Source organism: Humulus lupulus, chromosome 7 (genome assembly GCF_963169125.1).
Source record: "Humulus lupulus chromosome 7, drHumLupu1.1, whole genome shotgun sequence".
Lineage (NCBI taxonomy): Eukaryota > Viridiplantae > Streptophyta > Magnoliopsida > Rosales > Cannabaceae > Humulus > Humulus lupulus.
The window spans coordinates 11,341,543-11,365,825 of record NC_084799.1 but is presented as its reverse complement, the minus strand read 5'-3'; the positions used below and the strand labels follow the sequence as shown (position 1 = coordinate 11,365,825).

The following is a 24,283-nucleotide window of genomic DNA, read 5'->3' as shown; positions in this document are numbered from 1 at the left end:
GTAGCAAAACCCAAGCTAAAAAATACCCACCCAAGTTACACAACCCCAAGCCTGGACCACATTAAACCAGAGCTGTGAAGAAGACTTTAATGGAAGAACCCACGAACTTCAGTAAGCATTGTTTTTTTTCTCTTGAAGTGTTCTTTTCTTTTTTGTTTTTTCTGCCCACACTTTGATTTTTTATAGGCATTTTTGTTTGATAAAGTAAAATGTTGGATAGATGGCATGTGTTTGTTGGATAGATGGCAGGTAAAGACAGAATCCAATCCTTATAAAAAAAGAATCCAATGTATTTTTCTACTTTATTTAATGTAGTGTATGTTTGGCTTGTTGGATAGTTTTGGTATTTGTGTCTGGCTTGTTGGATAGTTTTGGTATTTGTTATAATCTTAGATTTAGCATGTGAAATGAATCAAATTGGTGTGCATTTTTTATAGCATTCATTCAGCCATGTGAAAAGGAATCAAGATTTAATCTTGGATTTAGTATTGGATACATGGTCCTTGCATACTGGAGTCCCTTTCTTTGACCATTATCAATTTTAGTTTGACAAATTTAATGAAACAATCATTTAGTTTGTTGTTTATATACTAATTAAATAATCATATTTTATTATTTTATTTAATGTAGATAGGGTCTTAACAGCTAAAACAGTGGGTTTGCAGTGGAGAGATGTCTCTGAACATGAAAATGGCAATGAGATATATGAGGATAACGAAGGGAGTTTTCATGGGTTTGAGTATGGTAATGGTAGTGAAGTTGGGGTTGAAAGTGAGATTGAATATTTAACTATCCCACCACCACGACCCACTGACTTTGAATTAGAAGAAGAAGAGTATGCTCAAGACATAGAAGGAGAGAAGAATGTTGATATTCCCATTGATCCCAACACATGGTGGACCTCTGTGACAACTTTGTGCACTGAAACATTAGAAGTGGAAGATGGTATTGACAGTGAAGAAGATCTAGCTAGCTTGGCAAGTGATGATGATGATCCAAGTGTTCGAAAAAGGGGGTTTAAAGAGTACAATCCAAAGACAAAATGGGAAGACTTCAAGTTCACACTAGGCATGCAATTTGGCACTGTTTATTTACTAAGAACAGCCATTAAGGAGTATTTCATTCAAAATGATAGAGAGTACAAGTATTTGGCCAATGAATCATATCGAGTGAGAGCTATATGTAGAGCTAAAGGCTGTCCATGGGTTTTATATGCTCATGTTCTTGGTGATAAGACAACATTTAGGGTGAACACACTAGTTGATTCCCACTTATGCCCTTTTGTATTAAACAATAGACACGTGGACTCCAAATGGGTATCAAAGCACTTATTGGAACAATTTAGACTGAATCCTAATATGGAGTACCAAAGATTTAAAGAACTAACTCAGAATACCAAGTTTTCTATGATATCTAAGTGGACTTTTTATAGAACAAAGGAAAAGGCAATGGAAAAATTGGAAGGGACTGTGGGAGAGCAATATTCCATTTTAGATGACTATTGCAAGCAGTTGGTGGCTACTAATCCAGGAAGCACAACCATATTGAAGACTAGGATGGAGAATGATAAAAGGATTTTTGAAAGAGTCTATATTTGCTTGAAGAGTTGCAAAGATGGATTTTTGAAGGGTTGTAGGCCTTTGATGGGATTAGATGGATGCTTCTTAAAAGGGTATTGTAAAGGCATGCTACTTGCTGCTGTTGGGATTGATGGAAACAATAGTATGTTCCCCATAGCATATGCAGTGTGTGAGAAGGAAAATACAGACACTTGGACTTGGTTTTGTGAGCTACTCAAAGAAGACTTGAATGTTGATAACTCGATCCAGTTCACATTTATAAATGATAAGCAAAAAGGCCTTGAAAATGCAGTTGCTTGTGTTTGGGAAGGATCTGAAACTAGAAACTGTGTAAGGCATCTTCACAACAATTTCAAAAAAGAGTTTCATGGATTGCTCATGAAGCAACTATTGTGGGCTGCTGCAAGGGCAACAACACCTCAAGAATTTAAGAGGAAGATGCAGGCAATTAAGGATGTCAATCCACATGCATATGCTTGGCTAGCTGGTAAGTTGCCTAATCAATGGACAAAATCTCATTTTCAAGAAACTGTAAAGTGTGACATGTTAGTCAACAACCTGTGTGAAATTTTCAATGCTACTATTATGATTGCTAGGGATAAACCTATTGTGACTTTGTTAGAGAAGGTTAGGTATTGGCTTATGTGTAGATTTTGTGCAAAAAGAGAAAGTGTGAGAAGGTGTAATCAACCAGTGGGGCCTAGGATTTTGCAAATAATAGAGAATCTTAAATTAGTTGCTAGAAATTGATTTGCTACTAGGGCTGATGCAAACAGATTTGAAGTTAATCAAGGTGGAATGAGCCAAATTTTTGCGGTAGATCTAGTTAAAATGACATGTACTTGTAGGAGGTTTGAGTTGTCAGGTATACCGTGTGCACATGCTCTAGCATGTATTTGGAGCTGCAACGATGATGTCATGAATTTTATCCACGAGTATTATAAGAAAGAACGGTTTGTGGTAGCATATGGTGGGGTTGTAGGGCCAATGCCAAGCCCAGAAAATTGGCCTAAAACTGGCCTTAACCTTATTCAAGCTCCTGGTGAAAACAATCTCCCTGGAAGACCTAAAAAAAAGAGAAGATGGGGTACCGATGAGCCTCCTCTGGGAGCAACAAAGACTAAGAGAACAGGCCAGCAAACAACATGCAACAACTGTAAGGAGGTGGGCCACTACAAGAACTCATGTAAAAAACCCGTTGTTAAGAAGGTAATCATGTGAAGTTTATATGTTGAATTTAGACAGCAATAATGCTTTTATTTATGTTTGGCATTATTGTCCTTTTGTAGGCTCCAATTGCAAAGAAAAATGGAAGACCACCCAGCAAGAATCCATCTCAAGAAACTAAAAAGAGAAGAGAAAGAAGACACAAACAACAAGCAAGGGAAGTTGGTCCAAGTTCTTAGTTGTAATAGCATCTTTTTTGTTGTTGTTGTTGTTGTTGCACCTATTTTGATAATGCACCAATTTTGTATGGCCAGTTGTTTTGATGTAATCATATACTCATTATAACTTTGGTTTAAATATTATTGGCCTTTGTTTTAGATTAATTATAACGCTGGTTCTATTTTGTTTCTGGTTGATTAATACGTTGGCATATTATTTTGTTTCTTTCTGATTAGCATTCTATGGTGTATATGCTTGATTAATACTTTGGCCTATTTTGTTCCTTTATGATTAATTAGCATTCTACGGTGCATTTGCTTGATTAATACTTTGGAATTTGGTGAAGTGAAAGATGTAACTATTCTTGTATAATAATTTGTATCACTAATTTGCAGTAGTGATTCCTTCATAAAAAACCAAAACAATAACAGTCAATTTGAACTATGGATAGATTACAACCAATCTCATTAATCATTGCACAAATTAAACTTACACTTTTCAACCAAAACAGAGTATATATTACAACTACATAAAAAATGATATTCTTCCTTTTTTTTTGTGCCTGACAATGATGACATATCTCCTTCTTAAACTATGCTTTCAAAATCTCTCACACAATTGATCAAAACATATCAATACGGCCTGAAATCACTAGGATGCATCAAGATAAGTATATATTGGATGATGTCCCACAATTGTCAAGCGTTATAAGCAGGGATATTACACTATACAAAGCATAAACAATAAACCAGGGATATTCAAGTAAGTAAATGTGAAACTGAAACTTTTGTGATAATTGTTTCTTGTTGTTTCTAAGATTCAAAGCTTATAATAAGCTAATCTCTCTAGTAAAAAGTGCAAAGTGACCATTTTCTGCAGTCCTAATTGCATCAAATGTGAAATATTAAATTCATCCCTTATCTTATGAGCAACAGACCACTGGGACGAAGCACCCTTCAAAAAGAAAACAAACATCCAGTCAAAACAAACAAATAAACATAATTAATTCAACAAAGAAATAGGTGATTTATTACTCAATCAAAGAACCAAATAATACCCATATAACTCTTATCTACCCAGATAGAAAGAACGAAAATGGAATACTCTACCAGACAGAATATTGACTCACTTAATAGAACGGAAAGTGCATGGGGATTCTTAGACTGATTCTGGGGTCGACAGGGGGGACAAGTACAACGACGGTGCAGAGGGTTTGATGGTGCGACGCCAACTGGGTTCTCTGTAGGATTGGGGTTTGATGGTGCAAAGCTGACTGGGTTCTCTGTAGGATCGGGGTTTGGTAAGTAAATTCAGGTTTCCTTTTAATTCAATTTGATTATTAGTTATTATTAATATGAATTATTATTATTATTATTAAAAAATAAGTTTTACACCTCATTAAATTATGTTATATGTACATACAGGTGGTCTAATCATGTGCTATATAATTAATCCTATTTGGCTCTTAATAGTAGAAAACTAACAGATGCAACAACTTACTAACGTAAGGGGGTTTTGCCACCAATTTTTTTGATTGGGGGGTTAAGTGCAACTAATCATAAAGATTTGAGGGTTTTGCCGCAAATAACCCTAAGGTATATAGTTTTTTTTTAATTTTGATAACATAACAACTTAAATTTGTAATATCCCAAAATTTAACATCTCCAAAACAACAAACCTAGAATAACTAGAACAACAAAATATTTATTAAAATAATATTACAACAAAAATCAACATAAACCATAATATGATTAATACAAACAAATAATAAAAACATACATTAATAATCTGATTTTTTTCTTTCAATTTCATTTTCCTAAACTGAAAACATCAAAACTCTCATAATAAACAGTACACTTGCACTTCATATATGTATAATATATATAATATACATACATTGATGGTGGTCTGAAACTCCTGCGTGGGGTCCGAAACTCCAGTGTGGCGTGGGGAGTTCTGAAAATAAATACAAACAATTATAATTAAAAAAAACTACATACAAACAATTAAAATTAAAAAATTAATACACTCCGGCGTGGGGGCGGTGGTGGTGCTCGGACAGAGGGGTGGTGGTGGTGGTGGTGCTCAGATAGAGAGGGAGAGAAGAAACTTTGAGACTGAGAGAGGGAGCAATGTCCCAAATTTTCAATATGTAACGTTATTACCGGCGGGGACCCGCCGCTATTAATATTACCCCGCCGGTAATTAAGGGAAATACCCGCCGCTAATAAATTTGAAGCTGCGCACATTTTTGTTTCCCGGGCATTGTATTAGCGGCAGACTACCCTCCTCTAATAATTGGTAAGTCCGCCGCTAATAAAAAAAATATATTTTTAATTAATTTCCACATTTTTAACGGCGTACCCGGTAGTTTGCCGCTAATAACCCATACATTATCGGCGGATCAAGTCCGCCTCTAAAAACAGTTTTTCTTGTAGTGTAAATTGATGAAAAAAATATAAGTTTTCAATTCTTTTTTATTAATTTTTGTTATCCAAAAAACAGGCACGGATGACGTGGCAGGCGATTTCTGAACACGTGGCTGACACCTGGCAGAGTTATGTTAGAGTATCGACCAGTAAGACATAACAGGCGCGACAGTTGAGTTTTCCTCACGACCAGCATGGTCGTACACTCCGCATATTTCAAAATGATCTTGGGTGAATCAAAGTCAATCCCGAGATTATCTCCTATGATTCCTGATTATCCGATTAATTAGGAGAGAATATCTGTAACAAATCTATGTAATCCTCCTTGAGCCTATAAATAGAAAAAGATAGCTCAAGGAAGGGACTTTTTGGCTATTAGATTAACGATTGTACTGTTTATCTCTCTCAGGTCTGTGAAACTCGGAGAACTCTAGTTCTTTGATCGCTTCTTTGAGATCTCATATCAATAATAGCTCAAGTGGACGTAGGTTATTACCAGTTTCTGGGGCCGAACCACTATAAATTCTTGTGTGTTTTACTGTTTTTGTCATTATATTCATTCCAACATATCTGTCCACATCAAGCATTTTGACTCCGTGTCAGTTGACCAAAATAAGGGTCAACAATTTTCATGACATATTTATTAATTTTTAATTTATAATAGTTATTTTAAGAAAGAATAAGAAAGAGAAAATAATTAAAAATTTATATTTTTTCTTCATTTTCTTATTATTTCTCAAAGTAATAAAAAAAATAAGTATAAAAGTGTAACATTCTATTAACATTGGACCTATTTACGACAACAAAAATTGGGTATAAAAATACAATATTTTGAAGACATTAAATATATTTACTGCAAAAAAAAATTGAGTATAACATTTTAAAAATATTAGATATTTTAGCTGCCATTTATATTCAATTAAATACAATTATATATCTTTATATATTAAAAATATATATTTAACCAATTTTTGAGTTAACGAATTTTTTTTTTCAATTTTTATATCATATCCATTATATTAAATATCTTCTTTTATAATATATGATATGTTTATTTATTTAAAATTTATATAATAATTAAAAAAAATTAAAATATTCTTAAATAAAATTAAATAAACGTCCATTCCATGTATTGCTTTCACCATGCATATTAATTAAGTATATATAAATTAAACGTGTGCTGATTTGGATTTTTACAGTAAAACAAAAGTTATAATAATTATATTTTCTATTGTAAATATATTATTTTAACAAAAAAAAAAAACAAAATGGGTTCAAACATATATATATATATATATACATAACCGACTTTGTCATACAAATTTCATGCATTCTTGCACAAAGATAATAAGTACTTATCTAAAAAACCCAGCTGGCATAATACACACATATAGCTAATGTATAATCATTACCATGGTAATCTTAAATATTATTTTATTTTGTAGTCCATAACTATAATTATCTTTTTACTAAGTTCCAATTAATTTAAACTTTATTCACACTTGTCCTCCTTGTCAGCCATGCATGCATCAAACACAGCTAAGCCAAATAGTGTATGTACTCTGATACTCTCCCCTATATATATGTATACACATATATATATATACACCAATACTAAGCCATATATATCATATCACGCACATATATATTATATATATATATATATACACAACTTCATATCATGACTAGTGTGATTATCAGATACAAAGAATGCAAGAGAAACCATGCCATTTCAGTAGGCCTCCACGCGGTGGACGGTTGCCGTGAGTTCATGACACCAGCAGCTGGCGCTGGCGGGGGCGGCGAGCAAGGAGGCGGCGATGAGAGTGCATTTCTGTGTGCAGCGTGCGGTTGCCACCGGAATTTTCACCGGAAGGAGATTATGAAGGACGGTGTAGTAGTCCATTATGGGAGTAGCAGTACTATTGTCGCTCCTAGGCTAGCTGCTGCTCCTTGGCCGAGTTCAGTAGTACCAATGTACGTGGTGGTTCATCAACCTGCAGTGGTGCAGCCGCCGCCACCAGCTGATGAGTTGTCGAGCTATCATCATCATCAACACCATCCACACCATCTTCATCATCATGGTCTGCTGCAGCATGGATCATCAGGAGCTGATTGGGATAATGGAGAATTCGAACAGAAGCCTAACATTTCAATCAAGACCACTAATATTAAGAAAGAACCCTTCTAGACCTTAATTAGAGCTAGCTTGCTAGCTCTGTAATAATATATCAGTATAAGCTTTTTCTTTTTCTTTTTTATGAATGTTATCTATGCATGATTATATATGTGTAATAAGTTTATAATGGTGTGTAGTAGTATTACTACTGTACTGTGTTTCGGTTATTATTGCAGAGAACTAATTAAGTGTGGAAATTTTCAAATATCTTACCGGCAGACCAAAATTCGTGGTTTACTAGTGTTAATTAGGTCTATAATTAATATTACTCATGAATATATATCTTGTTACAGTGCATGACTAAAAAAGTATGCACTGTAACTTTTTGTTACAGTGAATATATATATTGTTACAGTGAATATATATTACCTTTTGTGACTTTTTGTGTTTGTCGGTACGAGCGTGATTATTTTTATGAATATATTTATTGTAGTTATTTAAAGTATTCTGCAAATTTTTAGGAAATTTCGAATAATTTATAATGCCGAAAATTAGGTTCAAACATGTTATTATACGCGTAAATTATTCGAAATTTTCTGAAAATTTGCAAGATGCTCTAAATAACTACAATAAATACACTCATACAAAAATCGCGCCAAAAACTATTCACGACTCGATAAACACAAAACATCACAAAAGATATGCCCCGTACAATTACCATGCATGCTTTAGTATGATCATATATAATATAGGATACGACTAATACGTTTTTTTATGCATTACCGTGTTGGTTTGTATATTTTTACACGCTTGTATAAGTTATCATTCGGTGTTCACTGTAGTAATTTTTAAGAAAATTTTAATAATTTATGATGTAAAATCAGAGTTTCAAACTTCGTGGTTAAAAATTATTTTAATTTCAATTTTCAACGTTCTAAATTATTTAAATTTTGTTGAAAATTTATTTGAGAATTAATGTGACTAAAACCCTCGTGTGTAAAATTGTATCATTCATCGTAGTAATAGGAAAAAACGTGCACCATTTTTGTACTGCCCTGTATATATAAATAAGTTAAAATTTTTGCTCTATGATGAAAGCATGTACTCTATTTACTGTCTCTTGCGTTATTTTATAATTATTGTTATTACTTTCCTTCATTAATTTAACGTTTGAATGTTTGTTTCACGTTGTTATACTTAGAACGTTTGAATGTTTGTTTTACGTTATTATAATGGTTTAATATTGAAAAGAAAATAAATAAATAATAAACTAAACTAAACTAAACTAAAGTTTTCAGGTGAAAGTGTCTTATTATAGCAAATTGAGTTGGTTGTCGTTTTTGTTAAAAAAACTGCAATTGTAGTTTGGAGAAATACTTGTCGTTTAATTTTTTTTTTTTGTCAAGAAATACTGAAGTTTAATGTTCATAAATACAGATAGGAGGAGAGATCTCTTCTATTCAAAAAAATTTATCATCTAACCTAAAGACATGCTTAGTCAATCCATAAGCCGTAACATTAAAGTTATGACTAATATGAGAAAGAGATGCCCCAGAAAGTTAGACAATAAAACTTTTATATCCGAAAAAATAACTTCTATCTCGTTGTGATACATAGTAATATTATCCAAAGTTTGGATCAAAGACAATGAATCAGTGAAGAAAGCTTTAATAGGTAGGTCAATTCCTCGAACCCATGTTAGTCTCACCAATAAAGTTAGTGTTTCTGTCCGAAACGCGGATAAGAGACTTGTATCATAAAAACACCATATATAAAAATATTTTCAATCCACCATTCATGTAAGAAATTATCAGTCTTCTCTTAATAAAAAATATTAATTATAATTTTTTAAATATTTATTTTAGTAATGATATGTGTGTGAAAATTTTGCACTAAATTTTTTGTGCACACTTGCATGACATGTTTTTTTTTTTATCATTACTCTAATAATTTGGCACAAATAACGTTGAAACAAAATAGTATATCATATCATAACTATTTCTTCATATAAATGTAAACGAAATTTAACGGTTTTCATAAATTAGTTTTTTTTATTTTTATTTTCATTCGGTAAGTTTCTTGGGCATGTCGTTTGTTCAAGATTATTTTAAATGTTTGGAGAGCTATTTTAATTTTCAGGCTTGTGAATTTAAAAGGTAATATTATGGTTTCCTTTATCTTTTGTCTCCCATAATATTTTAATTTATTACCTCATAAAACTATGTAAAAAAAAATTAACTATTATCTCCAGGACTAGTTTTTGTTTTTCCATTAATTTTGGCTATCTTGGTGATATTATTCATATTTTTATTTTTTTAACTAAATCTAAAAATCACGTAGAAAATTTATAACCAAACTCATTTAAAAGCATGAATTCAAGTTTTTATGCACTAGTTTATAGAGAAAAAGTTCGAGAGAGAAAAATGTTTGAGTGCATGGTCTTCTGAAGACAAGGTGTAGCTTTGGTCGCATCTCCCAATGCTTTGGCCAAGGGACTTGGTTCAAGGCCGAGCTTGAAGAGTTTTGGGTCCTATAAAAAGTTAGAGATTATAGGCCCTTTTTGTAAATATTCTTTAAAAATTAATTGTATTTTTAAAAGAAATTTTTAAAAAAATTGGTCATTGGGCTAAGGGACCCTAAGCATGGGCCTAGCCTGCCTTAGCCCAGGATCGGCCCTGGACTTGGACTTGGAGAAAAGCTTCCACTTGATGACAACTCTAGTAGTGGAGGCTTGAGCAATTTTGGCGTAGGTGCAATTGATCTAATGTGAGGATTTCTTGTTGTTTTGCTCTCTTCGTCGTCCTCTCCGACGATACTCAGTTGCAACTTCATAACAACGAGTAGTGCACTGCTACTCCTTTGGTCGGGGTCGAGTTGGTGGCGGCCAGAGTTTGGGTCCGTTTAGTAAAATTTTTGTTTTTGAATTTTTTAAACACAAAAATAGAAATATAATTTTATTTTTATTTCTTTATTTTTAAAAAATAAAAATATGTTTGGTAATTATTTTTGTTTTTTGTTTTTAAAAACAAAAAATAATAAATGCATTTGATAACTTTTATTTTTATTTTTTGTTTAACAATATAAGGTGTTGGTTGGAAGAAGAGAAAAAAAAATAAATGAAAAATTAAAATCTGTTTAAAAAAATTTTGAAAGTGAAAAAAATTCTATTTTCAAAATTTAATAAATTTTAATTAAAATTTAAAAAAATAATACATAAAAATAGAATTACCAAACACATTTTATATTTAATTTTTAAATTTTTAATTAATTAAATAAACAACTATTTTTTTAAGTGTTACCATACAACACCGTTATTATCAACTTTAAACTTATTCAATGGTCACTGCTAATCGCTTTTGATCCCAAATATTTGGAGTTGTTTCTATATTACTTTGTTTCAGGTTTATGCTTATTTTATTTTTAACTGTTTCCCTTTGTATAATTTGGTATAAAAATACTCTAGGATTGTTTCATGGGAAGGGAAATTTCACTTTTTATCTCTAATAATACCTAATATTACCAAAAAATCCCAACATTAATAATATTTTCAAATTAATGCTAAGCTTTTCCCTCCTACCGAAAATACCCTTCCCATTCAATCTCAGCCTTCTCTCTCTAAGTCTCGGTTTCTCTCTCTTTCAGTCTCACAAAAATCCCCCAAAAACTATCGAACCCCCACCTCCGTCGAGCCGTCGAGCCGCCATCTCCGTCGAGCCGTCGAGCCCGCATCTCCGTCGAGCTCCCACCTTCTCCGTCGAGCCCCCACCTTCTCCCATTTCTCCGGCGATCTCGAGCCCACTGCAAACTCCCATTTTTCTGTCAAACCCGAGACCCACGGAGCATATTTCCTTCAAAGTTTAAAAAACTAAGGTAAAATCTTGAACCCAAGTCCATATTTGCTTTATATCGTTGTTGAATCTGTGATTTGTGGAATGGGTTGTCCGATTTTGTGGGAAATTTTTTATGGGTTTGAACCAGTGGCTCGATAGGTTCGATTATGGTTCGATAGTAGGCTCGATAAGGTAGTTTGAACAGTTCGATGATGGATCGATTATGGCTCGATATGAGCTCGACATGAGCTCGATAGGAGCTCGGTAGGATATGTTGTATTATATTACAAGAGCTCGATAGGTTCGATAATGGTTCGATATGAGACTAGACTGTAGCTCGATGGTTATTTATCTAGACAGACAGATTTTTCATAGCTCGATAGGTTCGATAATGGTTCGATATGAGACTAGACTGTAGCTCGATGGTTATTTATCTAGACAGACAGATTTTTCTTAGCTCGATAGGCTCGATGCTGGCTCGATAGGCTCGATAAATTTAGGTTGTTGATATTTCTCGATGGAACTCGATAGTTTTTCGATAGTGCTCGATAGGGTATGTTTCAGCTCAATGATAGCTCGATAGAGATCGATATAGCTCGATGACAACTTATTTCAGTGTTTTTTTGAAAATTTTTTTATTCTGTTTTCTTACAAAAAAAATTTCATGTGTTGTTACAGATGCCTAAGTTGCTTGTTCCGTTCAGTGATCACTTTCCTGGTCGAGTGACATATCGGGGTAGTAGTACTTTAAATCACATCAAGACCAGGTTTTTGGAGCTCGGGCTGCTTGAAAGGGCTAAGGAATCCCCTTTTAAGCAATTCTTTTTGGCTTCGGAGTTTAATTTCTCCGGAGTCTTGGTGCATCAACTGTTGTTGAGGAAAATTGCCAGCAACAACGAAGATGAGGTGCATTTTTTCTTGGGGTCGAAGTCTTGTAGATTCGGCATGGGAGAGTTTGCCCTGGTGACGGGGTTGGATTTCAGTGCCTTCCCGTCACCAGAAGAGTTGGAAGGGCGTAATCTCAGCGATCGGTTGATAAAGGAGTATTTCAACGATGCTGAGAAAGTAAAGCTGTCACAGGTGGACCATGCTTTCAAGACTTGTACGGTTGTGGAAGATGTGTACAAGCTTGGTCTATGTCTGTTTGTTGAGGGGGTTCTGAATGCCATTGAGGGAAAACTGCACATTTGGCGAGATATTCTAAAAATTGTTGAGAATGTAGAGTACTTCTTCAGCTATCCATGGGGGAAGTACTCTTATAGGAGGCTATTGCATTCTTGTAAGAAGGACATGGTGAAGCAAAAGGCCAACTATGATGCCAAGAAGGATGCCAAGGTGCAGCAAGAGTCCAAATACAGTATGTATGGTTATGCCCCCGCCTTACAGTACTGGGCATATGAGGCTATCCAACAGCTTGCGGTGGAGCTTGTTGTGAGCTCGGGAAACATGTTCCCGAGGATGCTTAGCTGGTCGCATCGGAAGAACAAGGATTTCACCAAGTCCGTCATCGCACCGATATTATTGAAGAAGAATGTAAGTTATGTTGTTTTTTTTTTATCTATATGCTTATCTTTTATCATTATTTGAGTTAACCAAATGTTTTATGTTGTTTGCAGTTAATTGTTCTTCCGATGTTGAAGCCTCGGCCAGCAGAAAAAGACTATTACTTGTCTTTGACTGAGGGAGATCTTCCCCTTTATCCTGGGCTTGGCCAGGATCCCTCGGAGACTGATGAGGAGGAGGATGCGACTTTTGAGAAAATGGCAGAGAAAGTTTCTCAGGCTGCCGAGGCAGCCAAGATATTTGTTGATGCTGCCCCGGGGGAGGAGGTTGCAGGTCCCACCCCTCCTATTCCCCCAGCCTCAGCCCCAGCCTCAACCTGTGCCCCAACATCAGCCCCAGCCTCAGCCCCAGCATCAACCTGTGCCCCAACATCAGCCCCAGCCTCAGTGTCAGCCCCAACACCAACCCCACCACCAGCCTCAGCCTCAGCCCCTGAGCTGGCCGACTTGATTGAGCGGTTGGACAGAGTCGAGGGTCGACAGGAGACCCTCTTGAAGAACCAGTCAGTGATCTTGGACGTACTCAGTCAGATCCTGACATTTGTTAAGGAGAAACCGAGGGGGTCCAATGAAGATTCAGAGTCAGAGTCATTGGATCTTCCGCTAGACTATGTTGATGATCCAACGACGCCCCCTACCATCATTGTGACACCAGATGCTGAGACTCCGGGAGTCGTTATTGTCAACCCTGAGGATGTTGCTGGGGTTCAGTTTCAGAGGGCTAGACGCCAAAGACGCAAGCCAGATTGGTTTGAGGACTATACGGATCCCACGAGGAAAAGACCTCGCACTGCTGCAGCTGCACCAGCAGACGAGGCTACACAAGAGGCTACACATGTGCTGGACCCTCTCAAGAAGCCAGATCCCAAACAGTATAGGACAATGTGCAAGTGGCTTCTTGGAGACATGCCCAACAAGACCCCGCGGGATGTAAAGACTGGGAGTCACGGTCCAGCATGGTTTCTGACGTTGAAGACACCCCAGTCGTGGCTCAATGATGGGGTAAGAAATTTATACCTAATTATGGACTGTTTTCAATTTTACATGTTTTATTTTTACTGACTCGATGTGAGCTCGATAGGAGTTCGATAGTAGTTCGATAGGGATGTTAAAGTAGGGGTTGTTCTTTACTATTTCAGAGTGGCTCGATGTGAGCTCGATGGAGCTCGATAGGTAGTTCGATAGGGATGTTAAAATAGATTGTTTTTTTACTGTTTTAGAGTGGCTCGATGTGAGCTCGATATTAGTTCGATAGGGATGTTAAAAGCTCGATGTGAGTTCGATATGAGTTCGATAGTGAAAATTCCCTTAACAAAAGTGGCTCGATGTGAGCTCGATGGAGCTCGATAGGGAGTTCGATAGGGATGTTAAAATAGGTTGTCTTTACTATTTCATGATGGCTCGATGTGAGCTCGATAGGTAGTTCGATAGGGATGTTAAAGTAGGTATATTTTTACTGTTTCATACTGGCTCGATGTGAGCTCGATAGTAGTTCGATAGTAGTTCGACATGGATGTTAAAATAGGGGTTGTTCTTTACTGTTTCAGAGTGGCTCGATGTGAGCTCGATGGAGCTCGATAGGTAGTTCGATAGGGATGTTAAAATAGATTGTTTTTTTTTACTGTTTTAGAGTGGCTCGATGTGAGCTCGATATTAGTTCGATAGTAGTTCGATAGGGATGTTAAAAGCTCGATGTGAGTTCGATATGAGTTCGATAGTGAAAATTCCCTTAACAAAGTGGCTCGATGTGAGCTCGATGGAGCTCGATAGGGAGTTCGATAGGGATGTTAAAATAGGTTGTCTTTACTATTTCATGATGGCTCGATAGGTAGTTCGATAGGGATGTTAAAGTAGGTTATTTTTACTGTTTCAGACTGGCTCGATGTGAGCTCGATAGTAGTTCGATGGTAGTTCGATAGGGATGTTAAAGTAGTTTGTTTTTTTACTGTTTCATACTGGCTCGATGTGAGCTCGATATGAGCTCGATATGAGCTCGATGTGAGCTCGATGGAGCTCGACATCAGCATTTTATGATGGTTTTTGCTAATTTTTTTATCGTACTCTCTTTTGCAGCATATTGATGCGGCAGAACACATGCTTCGTATGCGTCGCAAGTATTTTCCCAATATATATCGACAGAATGCAGTTGTGATGAACAGTTATTTCTCACAAGTGATACCTGCCCGATATGATCAGTTCAAGAAAACAGCCGACAAAACAAAGTATTATTGGGATGCTGACATTATGTCCATGTTGACCGGCATCGAGCAGCAGTTTCTGGCATCTTGGGGAGGAGTTGAGGATGTATATTGGTGCCAGAACTATGGACAACAACATTGGTTTGCCATTGAGGCTTCCATTTCTAGTTGGACTCTGACTGTTTACGATTCAGACAACTCGGTGATTAGTGACGCAAAGCTCGAGGATATTATGAGTCCATGGTGCTTTATGCTACCTTCTCTGTTAATGCAGAGTAAACTGTTTACTGATAGCTTGATGTTGAAGATTCCATCAGCAGGAAATAGGCCGCATCAGTTCACATTGCGTCGCAAACAGAAACACGAGCTCCCTCAGTCAAAGAGAAGGTAACAAACATCATCTTCATACTAATTTTGTTTCTAACTAAATTTATAGTAATGTGCACTTAATATATATATTTTTTTTTACAGTGGGGATTGTGGTGTGTATGCTATCAAGTATATTGAGCATCTAAAGGTCGGTCTTCCATTGGAAGCTATCTGCGATGAAAATATGGAGGTGTTCAGGAACAAGTGGACCACAGACTTGTGGTATCAAAATTTGTTACCTTGATGATTGTATATATACAGGGTCTTTACATGTACAGTTTGTTGTTCACATTTTTTTATAATTTTCATGGGCTGTTATCGAGCTAATATCAAGCTATATCGAACTGTTATTGAATTATCAAAATTTGTTACCTTCATAAAAAGAGTTTATTAATACAACAAGTTCAAATGGGAAAAAAGAGTTTAAAGCCTAGCTTTGCCATAAACATAACTTTTCAGAAAAATCAAATAAAAAGAGTTTATTAATACAACAAGTTCAAATGGGAAAAAAAGTTTAAAGCCTAGCTTTGCATGTAGCCCTGTTGTGGCCAAGACCACCACACATGCTACACTTGCGATGACTGGGAATGATTTCTCCATTCGATGGAGTGCGGTTTGTCTTCCTTCTTTCCACCTTATTCTTCTTCGGTCGACCAACTGGTTGTTTTTCAACGGGAACCCCAACTTGCATTTTCTCTATGTTCTCGGGAACTTCCCAATCATCCTCATTGCCAGTTGGGTAAATTGTTTCTTTGTAAGACTCCCTCCACATCTCAGTAGTGTAATATGGTGAACACAGTGAGTAAATGTTGACATTGCGCAACATGGCCGCAGCCACACCATGAACACAAGGGTAACCCATTATTTGAAACTGACCACAAGAGCATGATTTGGTCATCAAATTCACCTCACCATCACCTTCTGGGTCTACCACATGAAATTCAAACTGTCCAAGAGGATGGACTTTCAAGTACCTTGCATCATCCGCAATGCCTGAGACATCTTTCTCATATGTTGTTGCTAATTTCGATGTGCACTTCTCTACCTCCTCACGACGCGCGGCAAACCATGACTGAATTGTGAAACGAATGAATTCCACAAAAGTAGTGACTGGGAAGGTTCTTGCGTCTCTGGTTTTGTTGTTGAAACTTTCAGCGTAGTTGCTTGTCATTACATTGTATCGATTCCCAGGAAAGTATACACGAGTCCACTTATCGAAGCCAATACCCTCGAGATATTGAGCTATGGCAGGATCCATTTGCTTTATATTATTGAAGAACCTGTGAAATTTTGACTTCCGAAATGCATATGCCGCATTATACATCTCCTTGTGACAGTGATCGGTCTTGAACTTAGCGATTACATTCATACTTATGTGATGGTAGCATGCGCCGTGGTAGGCATCAGGGAAGACCAACTCAAGAGCATGAATAATGCTAGCATGCCTGTCTGAAACAAAAGACAGATTATCAACAACTCCAATGGCTTCCTTCAATTTCATCATGAAATACTTCCAAGAAGCATGATTCTCACTGTCAACAATCGCGAATGCAATTGGATAAATGTGGTTATTCGCATCCAATGCGACAGCACACAACATGTGGCCACCGTACCTTGACTTTAAGAAAGTGCCGTCCACACATATAACAGGACGACATGATGTAAATCCCCTTCTACAAACTCCGAGTGAGAAGAAACAGTAAAGAAAGCGACCGTCATCTGTGACAAAATCAGTAATTGTACCTGGATTCTTTTGCTGCAGCATGTACAGGTAAGAAGGTAACTTGGAGTACGATTCTTCAGGTGTCCCCCTAACATAACCGAGTGCCTTCTCTCTGCATCTCCAAGCCTTAATATAACTCATATCGATCCCAAAATTATTCTTCATATCCTCCTTTATGCTGTTTGGTGGATAGCTAGTGCCATCAGTAGCATATTTGTTCTTGATAAGGTGCCCAATGACAGAAGGTGCTGCTTGACAGTGGTCTTTTTGTCGCAATTCTAGTGAGCAAGTATGTACACTATTATAAACAGTGATCTCAAACATCTCTGATCGCGCTACTTTTTTCCCTCTTATTCTCCAACCACAATCAGGATCCTTGCAGGTGATATACAACACATCAGTACCAGACTTCTTAACCATAAACTCAAAATTATTCTTCATTGCAAAGAGAGCCGCTTTGGTTTTCAATTCCATCTTGTTCTCAAATGTCTTCCCAAGATGTAATTCCCCCAACGCTATACCGGATGAGGGTGATTCAGAACGACTACAAGCTATGATATCTTCTTTTGTAAACATGGGAGCACTCCATTTTCTGTGATCTTCTGTTGAACATATTGAAATGTTCCCTGTATAGTTATATTCTGTTCCACCATGACGACTAGAGCTGGTGCCAGGTGTTCGGCGTCCTTGACTTGGTGGGTTCGTCCGTGCAATATGACGTATTGGTTGTTCTTGTGCTTCTTCTACTTGCAAATGTTCAGCTAATAGATCATCATCCACCGAATTGTCTCCTAATTCCTCATTGTGTTCGGCTACCGGATCGTCATTCACATAGGGGTTGTACTCATACTGGTTGTCCCTCAGGTCACCAATAGGAAATCCTAAAGTACTGGCTGCTCCCTCAAGTCCGGGAGTGGAATATGGGTCTGCAATGACAATCTTTTTAACAGGAGTGACACACAAGGCCAACCTTTCTTTAGATGTTACTCCTATGAATGCACGGACACCAAGATCACTTTCAACATGAACGGGTGTAAACGGTTGGTCGCCGCAAGTGTAAGGAACCTCCAATTTCAACTCATACATCTGTTTATCAACTTTAAGTTCCTTGTGCAATATGTCAAGAAGTTGCAAGTACGTTACAGTATCCTCCATCGGTATCACCGTGCATTGAGGGTCCTTGAAAATCCACTTATTCCCTTGTAATTCCCAAACACCATTGTAGGATACAAAAACGTAGACAATAGAGCCTGTGTTGGAAAAAAAAACATTAACATTGTCAGGAAAACTGTCATTTTTCCAGAAATGCAATAAAAAATAACATTATCGAGCTTTATCGAGCTATTATCGAGTTAGAATCGAGCTACCATTTCTCAAAACAGAATACAAACCTAACCAAACCCTCCATCGAACCCCTATCGAGCTATTATCGAGTTATCATCGAGCTACCATTTCTCAAAACAGAACATAAACCTAACCAAACCCTCCATCGAACCCATATCGAGCTATTATCGAGTTAGCATCGAGCTATCATTTCTCAAAACCGACTATAAAACACAACCAAACCCTCAATCGAACCCTATCGAGCTCATATCGAGCTAATATCGAGCTCACATATTATAGATCCATTCGACCCCTTCTCGAACCCTTATCGAGTTTCCATCGAGCACTAAACCGAACCTATCGAGCTATTATCGAGCTAACATCGAGCTACATCGAGCTCTTACAAAGACCTTCTTCTACATACCATCGAACCGTTATCGAACCGTTATCGAGCTTCTATCGAGCAAAAAAATTGCAGAAAACCCAGAAAAACACAGATCGCGGAATCTCTCAAAAAATCCCGAAAAATACACCAATATAGGCTCAGATCTGTTCAAAATAGCAAAAAAAAAATGTAAACAAATAATACCCAACACAAAATGTAAAATCTCATTACCCATGGTTTTTCTCCTCCAAAAACTCTCAAAATAGATGTTGCCTTTGATATTAACGAATTCACAGAAACAATGGAGATAACTAACAATGATTTTGACAAGAAAATTATACAAAACTGTAGGTTTTATGGAGATTTCGTGAGAATTAGAGAGAGAGAGGGAGGAGAGTGGAAGAGAAGGTTTTGTGAATTTTTGATATAATGGGAGGGGTATTTTGGGTATGGGAGGAAAGTTTAGCATTAATTTGAAAATATTATTAATGTTGGGATTTTTTGGTAATATTAAGTATTATTAGAGATAAAAAGTGAAATTTCCCCTTGTTTCATTATAAATATGTACCCCTCCAAAATTAAAGAAAAAAAAAATATTTTGTATATATTAGTATAATCTTTATTAAAAGAAAAAATAGATCCCCTCTATATTTTAATTTTGCATTATCATTTCTTTTTTTCTTTTTTTTTTTTAAATTGCATTACCATTTACGGGAATAACAAAAATATCCACCGGGGCGGGTTTGCCCCGAACCAACTACATATTTTTTTATTTACTTATTTATTTTTTAACAATACAGTGATATTGAACCCAAGGCACCCGAACGACTGTTGAAGCTCCACGCCGCCGCTAATCTGCCGTCGGTCTCCTCTGCTCTGGTTCCAGAGGTAAGTTTTCTTGCCTTATATCTATTGTCTTTTGCTTCTCTGAAAAAGTTCTGGGTTAGTTTTTTGGAATGTTTGTTTGTATTGAGGTTCAAGGTAGTGTAAGGTAACTATGGTCTATGTTACTCTTGAACTAATGGTCAATGCCCCACAAGTGTATGATAAAATGACGCAAAGAAACTGTATTTACATTATGAGCTTGGACAGATAGAATATGCTGTATGAGCCCCTTGGTTTAATGAAGTATTCAAGATAGTTTTAGAGGGTGAACTATATATTTCTAGGCTAATAATCCAGAGGACAACAATTTCTTGCATGAGATGAGATATAATGAGCTTTGTAAGAAAGGAGAGGGGGAAAGTATATACCACTTACATACTTCCTCTATGTATAATGACACAGTAATTCGTAGGACAAAACTGTTTTGTCTCGGAGAGGCTTTCTTTTATAAATATATATATATATATGTTGTGTCTATATAGAGAAAGAGAGGTATACTTTTCTTCTATTGGATAGAAGAGCTGTACTTAAGAGTTATTTTGTAATCAATTAAGGAATCCGTAGAAATTTTTGCGTTGGTAGTTCTTAAAAACTTACTTTCTATGCTATTTTAATTTGATATTCTTATGACTAGTATTAATATGGACAGTAAATTTGGCCAATGTGAGGTATGCATTCATCAACATGATGGATCCGACCATGATTATTCCTTTCTACCAGCTGTGGATTTACACCAGAGATTGGAAGAAGGAAGATGATTTTTCTTTCACTATATTTTATCAAACAAATTTGTATTGTGTGCTTCTGTCAAAACCCAGTTAATACAAGCATTCTGTGCTCTGTTTTTACTTAATCTATAAGTTTTAGTGATGATCGTGTATTGTACCCTATATTATCCAAAAAAAAAATTGTTACCCTTACTTTCATGCTATGAGTTTTCTGATCTCATTTTGATAACAGTACTGAATAATAATTTTTATTTTCTCCACATGTAAAATTAATTGATTATCGCTGATTTACATTCTATTTGTTTGGTTTTGTTCTTTAGAGAAGTAAAAATTTATTTTTCTCCACAAACATGTTAATTATGATCTATTGATTGTCCTAGTTTACTTCAAGTTTAATGTATAAATGTACTTCAGATTTGGCAGGCTGAGTATGTGCTATCTAGAAGATACAGTTATGTCCAAGTACGGCTGTGGTGCCCCTTCTTTCCCTCCTGAGCTGTGAGGTGTTTATAACATTGAAAATCATTGTTATTTATCAACGAAAAGAAAAGAAAAGAAAAGGTGGGAAAATTTCATTAGTGTTAAATCCTCCCACCATGATCAATGATACAACGTCGTTTCTTTCATATTCGATTATTCTCCTGCTCTCCTATTCCGGTGCAAGGACCCTCTACGACTCCAAACCCAGCCAATATTGTCCAATGCAACCACAAGATTCAACAACTAACTCAATTCGGCCGAGTTGCCGAGGCACGCCAAGTGTTCGACTCAATGTGCCAACGAGACTCAATTTCTTGGAACTCCATGATTTCTGGGTTCACTCAGTACGGGTTGTTGCATGAAGCTCAAGCGTTCTTTAATGCATTCCAAGGAAAGAATGTTAGAACTTGGACAATTTTGTTGAGTGGGTATGCGAAACATGGGATGTTGGATGAAGCTAGAATGGTGTTTGAATCGATGCCCGAGCGTAACGCTGTATCTTGGAATGCTATGATTAGTGGGTATATCCAAAATGGTCACTTGAAACAAGCTAGAAAGTTGTTTGATCAAATGCCTGAGAGAAACATTGCGTCATGGAATTCGATGATTACTGGATATTGTCATTGTGGCATTATGAGTGAAGCTCGTGAGCTCTTTGACCAAATGGAGGAGAGGAGTTGTGTTTCTTGGATGACTGTCATTTCTGGGTATGTTGCAATAAATGAGTCTCTAGAGGCATGGATTGTCTTTTTGATGATGTTGAGGAGTGGAATGAAGCCGGACCAGGGCCTTTTTGTTGTTGCTTTATCAGCAGTCACAGGGTTGAACGGGTTCAGATTAGTTGAAAGTTTGAGAACAGTGTCGACAAAGATGGGCTATGAGGGGCATGTGGTTGTGGGGACATCTATTTTGAATGCTTACACAAGAAATGGGAGCTTAGAACATGCCATGAAGTTTTTTGAGACAATGCCGGAAAGGAATGAGTACTCGTGGAGCACAATGATTGCAGCACTTTCACAGTGTGGCAGATTAAATGATTCCATTTCATTATATGACAGAGCTACTGAGAAGGGAGTCGCTACAATGACGGCAATGATGACTGCCTATGCTCAGCATGGGAGGCTTTTTGATGCCAGACGAATATTTGATAAGATTCCAAATCCAAATGTGGTAACATGGAATGCTATGATTGCTGCCTATTCTCAAAACGGAATGCTTGATGAAGCAAAAACTATGTTTTCTAGAATCCCACTTCGGAATTCAGCTTCTTGGGCAGCCATGATTTCTGGGCTTGTACAGAGTGGACAAAGAACAGAAGCTCTGAAGTTGTTTGCTGAGCTTCATATATCAGGAACTTACATTAATCATTCTAGTTTCACTAGTGCTCTCTTTGCTTGCGCAAATACAGGAGATGAAGGGATTGGTCAACAGATACACTCACTCACCATTAAAACAAAGTGCCATTCTAATCCCTTTGTTGGAAATGGGTTGATCTCCATGTATGCAAAGTGCAAAAACATAGAAGACAAGTCACAAGATTTAAGTATAATGAGCGTGACGGACTGCATCTCTAGAAACTCAGTAATCAGAGGCATTTCAGACTATCACATGTTGCCGGAAGCTCGAAAAGTTTTTGATAAGATGCCTAAAAGGGATGTGGTGTCTTGGACTGCTATCATATCAGCTTATGAACAAGCTGGCCAAGTCGATACTGCCTTAAAATTGTTCCTTGAAATGTTGACTAGAGGAATAAAACCAAACGCATTAACTGTTACTAGTGTCCTTAGTGCTTGTGGGTGCCGTGGTGCGACAAGGCTTGGGGAACAAATCCATGTCCTGATACACAAACTTGGATTAAATTCATATTTGTTTTTGTGTAATGCTTTGGTGACAATGTCCTTCAAGTGTGGGAGTTTAGATGGTCTTCGCATCTTTGAAGAGATGCCATACCGAGACATTGTAACGTGGAATGCTGTTTTAGCTGGCTGTGCACAAAACGGACTAGGTGAAGAAGCTGTTAGGATTTTCGAACAAATGCAAGCTACTGGGGTTTCACCAAATGAAATCAGTTTCTTAGGGATTTTATGTGCTTGTAGCCATGCAGGATTAGTCGAAAATGGATGGTCTTATTTCAATTCCATGGAACAAGATTACACCATTACCCCCTCGGTTCATCACTATACCTGTATGGTTGATCTCCTTGGGAGAGCAGGGCGGCTTAATGAAGCTGCATCTCTCATCGAAAACATGCCACTGGAGCCAGATTCTGCAATTTGGAAAGCACTTCTCGGTGCTTGCTGGATCCACCGTGACAACAAACTCGGCAAGAAAGTTGCTGAAAGGCTTTTGAAAATGGGGAAGCAAAGATCTGGGACCTATGTTTTGTTATCAAATATGTATGCGTCTCAAGGTATGTGGGAGAAAGTACGAGAAATAAGAGAGCTGATGAAAAACAGGGGAGTCACCAAAGAACCTGCAGTTAGCTGGGTTCAGATCAAGAATAAGGTGCACTACTTTCAAATAGGGGATAAGAGACATGAGGAGTTTGAAGAGATAAACTCTAAACTAAAGGACTTGTACAGAAACTTCAAAGCAACAGGTTATGTGCCAGACACAAACTTTGTTCTTCACGATGTGGAGGAGGAGCAAAAACAGGACGAGCTTCTTCACCATAGCGAGAAGCTCGCGGTTGTTTATGGGATCATGCGCACGCCCAGTGGGAGTCCAATTCAGATTCTGAAGAACCTCAGAATCTGTGGAGACTGTCACTCTTTTATGAAATTTGTCTCCAAAATCGACCGGCGCAAGATTATTATTCGAGATGGAAACAGATTCCACCATTTTCAAGATGGTTTCTGTTCCTGTGGGGATTATTGGTGATCATGTTTGAACAATAGTAATCTTATCCTTTTTTTTTTTTTGCTTACATGATCCTTCTATATACATGAAATCAGTGGCATTCATAGATGTACAAATTAAAGTATGGTGTCACAAAATAGTAAAACTTATAATTGAAGTCAACAGACTTGTCAATTATTGGTATAAGATTTGCAGATACTTTTGTTGTGAATTGATAATGATCAAGTACTGTGAAATTTCAATTTGGCTTCTGTCTACCATTTAGAGTTCTTAGACATATGGGTTCTTCAAGATTACTATTTTAGTTTGAATGATATATTCTCTTATTTAATTATACTAATTTTTTTTTCTTTAGTATTGGCTCTTTATCATTAATTATTCATATTTTAATTTCCATAACTAAATGAATCTATAAACAACAACCGGA

The 24,283-nt window shown here is 36.7% G+C and overlaps 3 protein-coding genes across 4 annotated transcripts; all 3 read left to right on the top strand.

Moving 5' to 3' along the window:
• Nucleotides 1–242: 242 nt before the first annotated feature.
• Nucleotides 243–2,986, top strand: LOC133791371 (uncharacterized). Its single transcript, XM_062229300.1, has 4 exons — nt 243–249; nt 631–2,212; nt 2,342–2,789; nt 2,870–2,986. The coding sequence occupies exons 1-4, from the start codon at nt 243–245 to the stop codon at nt 2,984–2,986; spliced, it is 2,154 nt and encodes a 717-aa protein (XP_062085284.1).
• Nucleotides 2,987–7,076: 4,090 nt separating this feature from the next.
• LOC133791370 (zinc-finger homeodomain protein 1-like) lies at nt 7,077–7,586 on the top strand. Its single transcript, XM_062229299.1, has one exon. The coding sequence runs from the start codon at nt 7,077–7,079 to the stop codon at nt 7,584–7,586; it is 510 nt and encodes a 169-aa protein (XP_062085283.1).
• Nucleotides 7,587–19,618: 12,032 nt separating this feature from the next.
• On the top strand, nt 19,619–24,187 carry LOC133790660 (pentatricopeptide repeat-containing protein At4g02750-like). 2 transcript variants are annotated; one of them, XM_062228369.1, is made up of 2 exons: nt 19,619–19,792; nt 20,932–24,187. In XM_062228369.1, the coding sequence occupies exon 2, from the start codon at nt 21,121–21,123 to the stop codon at nt 23,875–23,877; it is 2,757 nt and encodes a 918-aa protein (XP_062084353.1). In that variant the 5' UTR covers nt 19,619–19,792; nt 20,932–21,120; the 3' UTR covers nt 23,878–24,187. The 2 variants fall into 2 exon arrangements, with proteins under 2 accessions (XP_062084353.1, XP_062084354.1); XM_062228370.1 differs by having other exon boundaries at nt 20,439–24,187.
• The last annotated feature ends 96 nt before the right edge of the window (nt 24,188–24,283 follow it).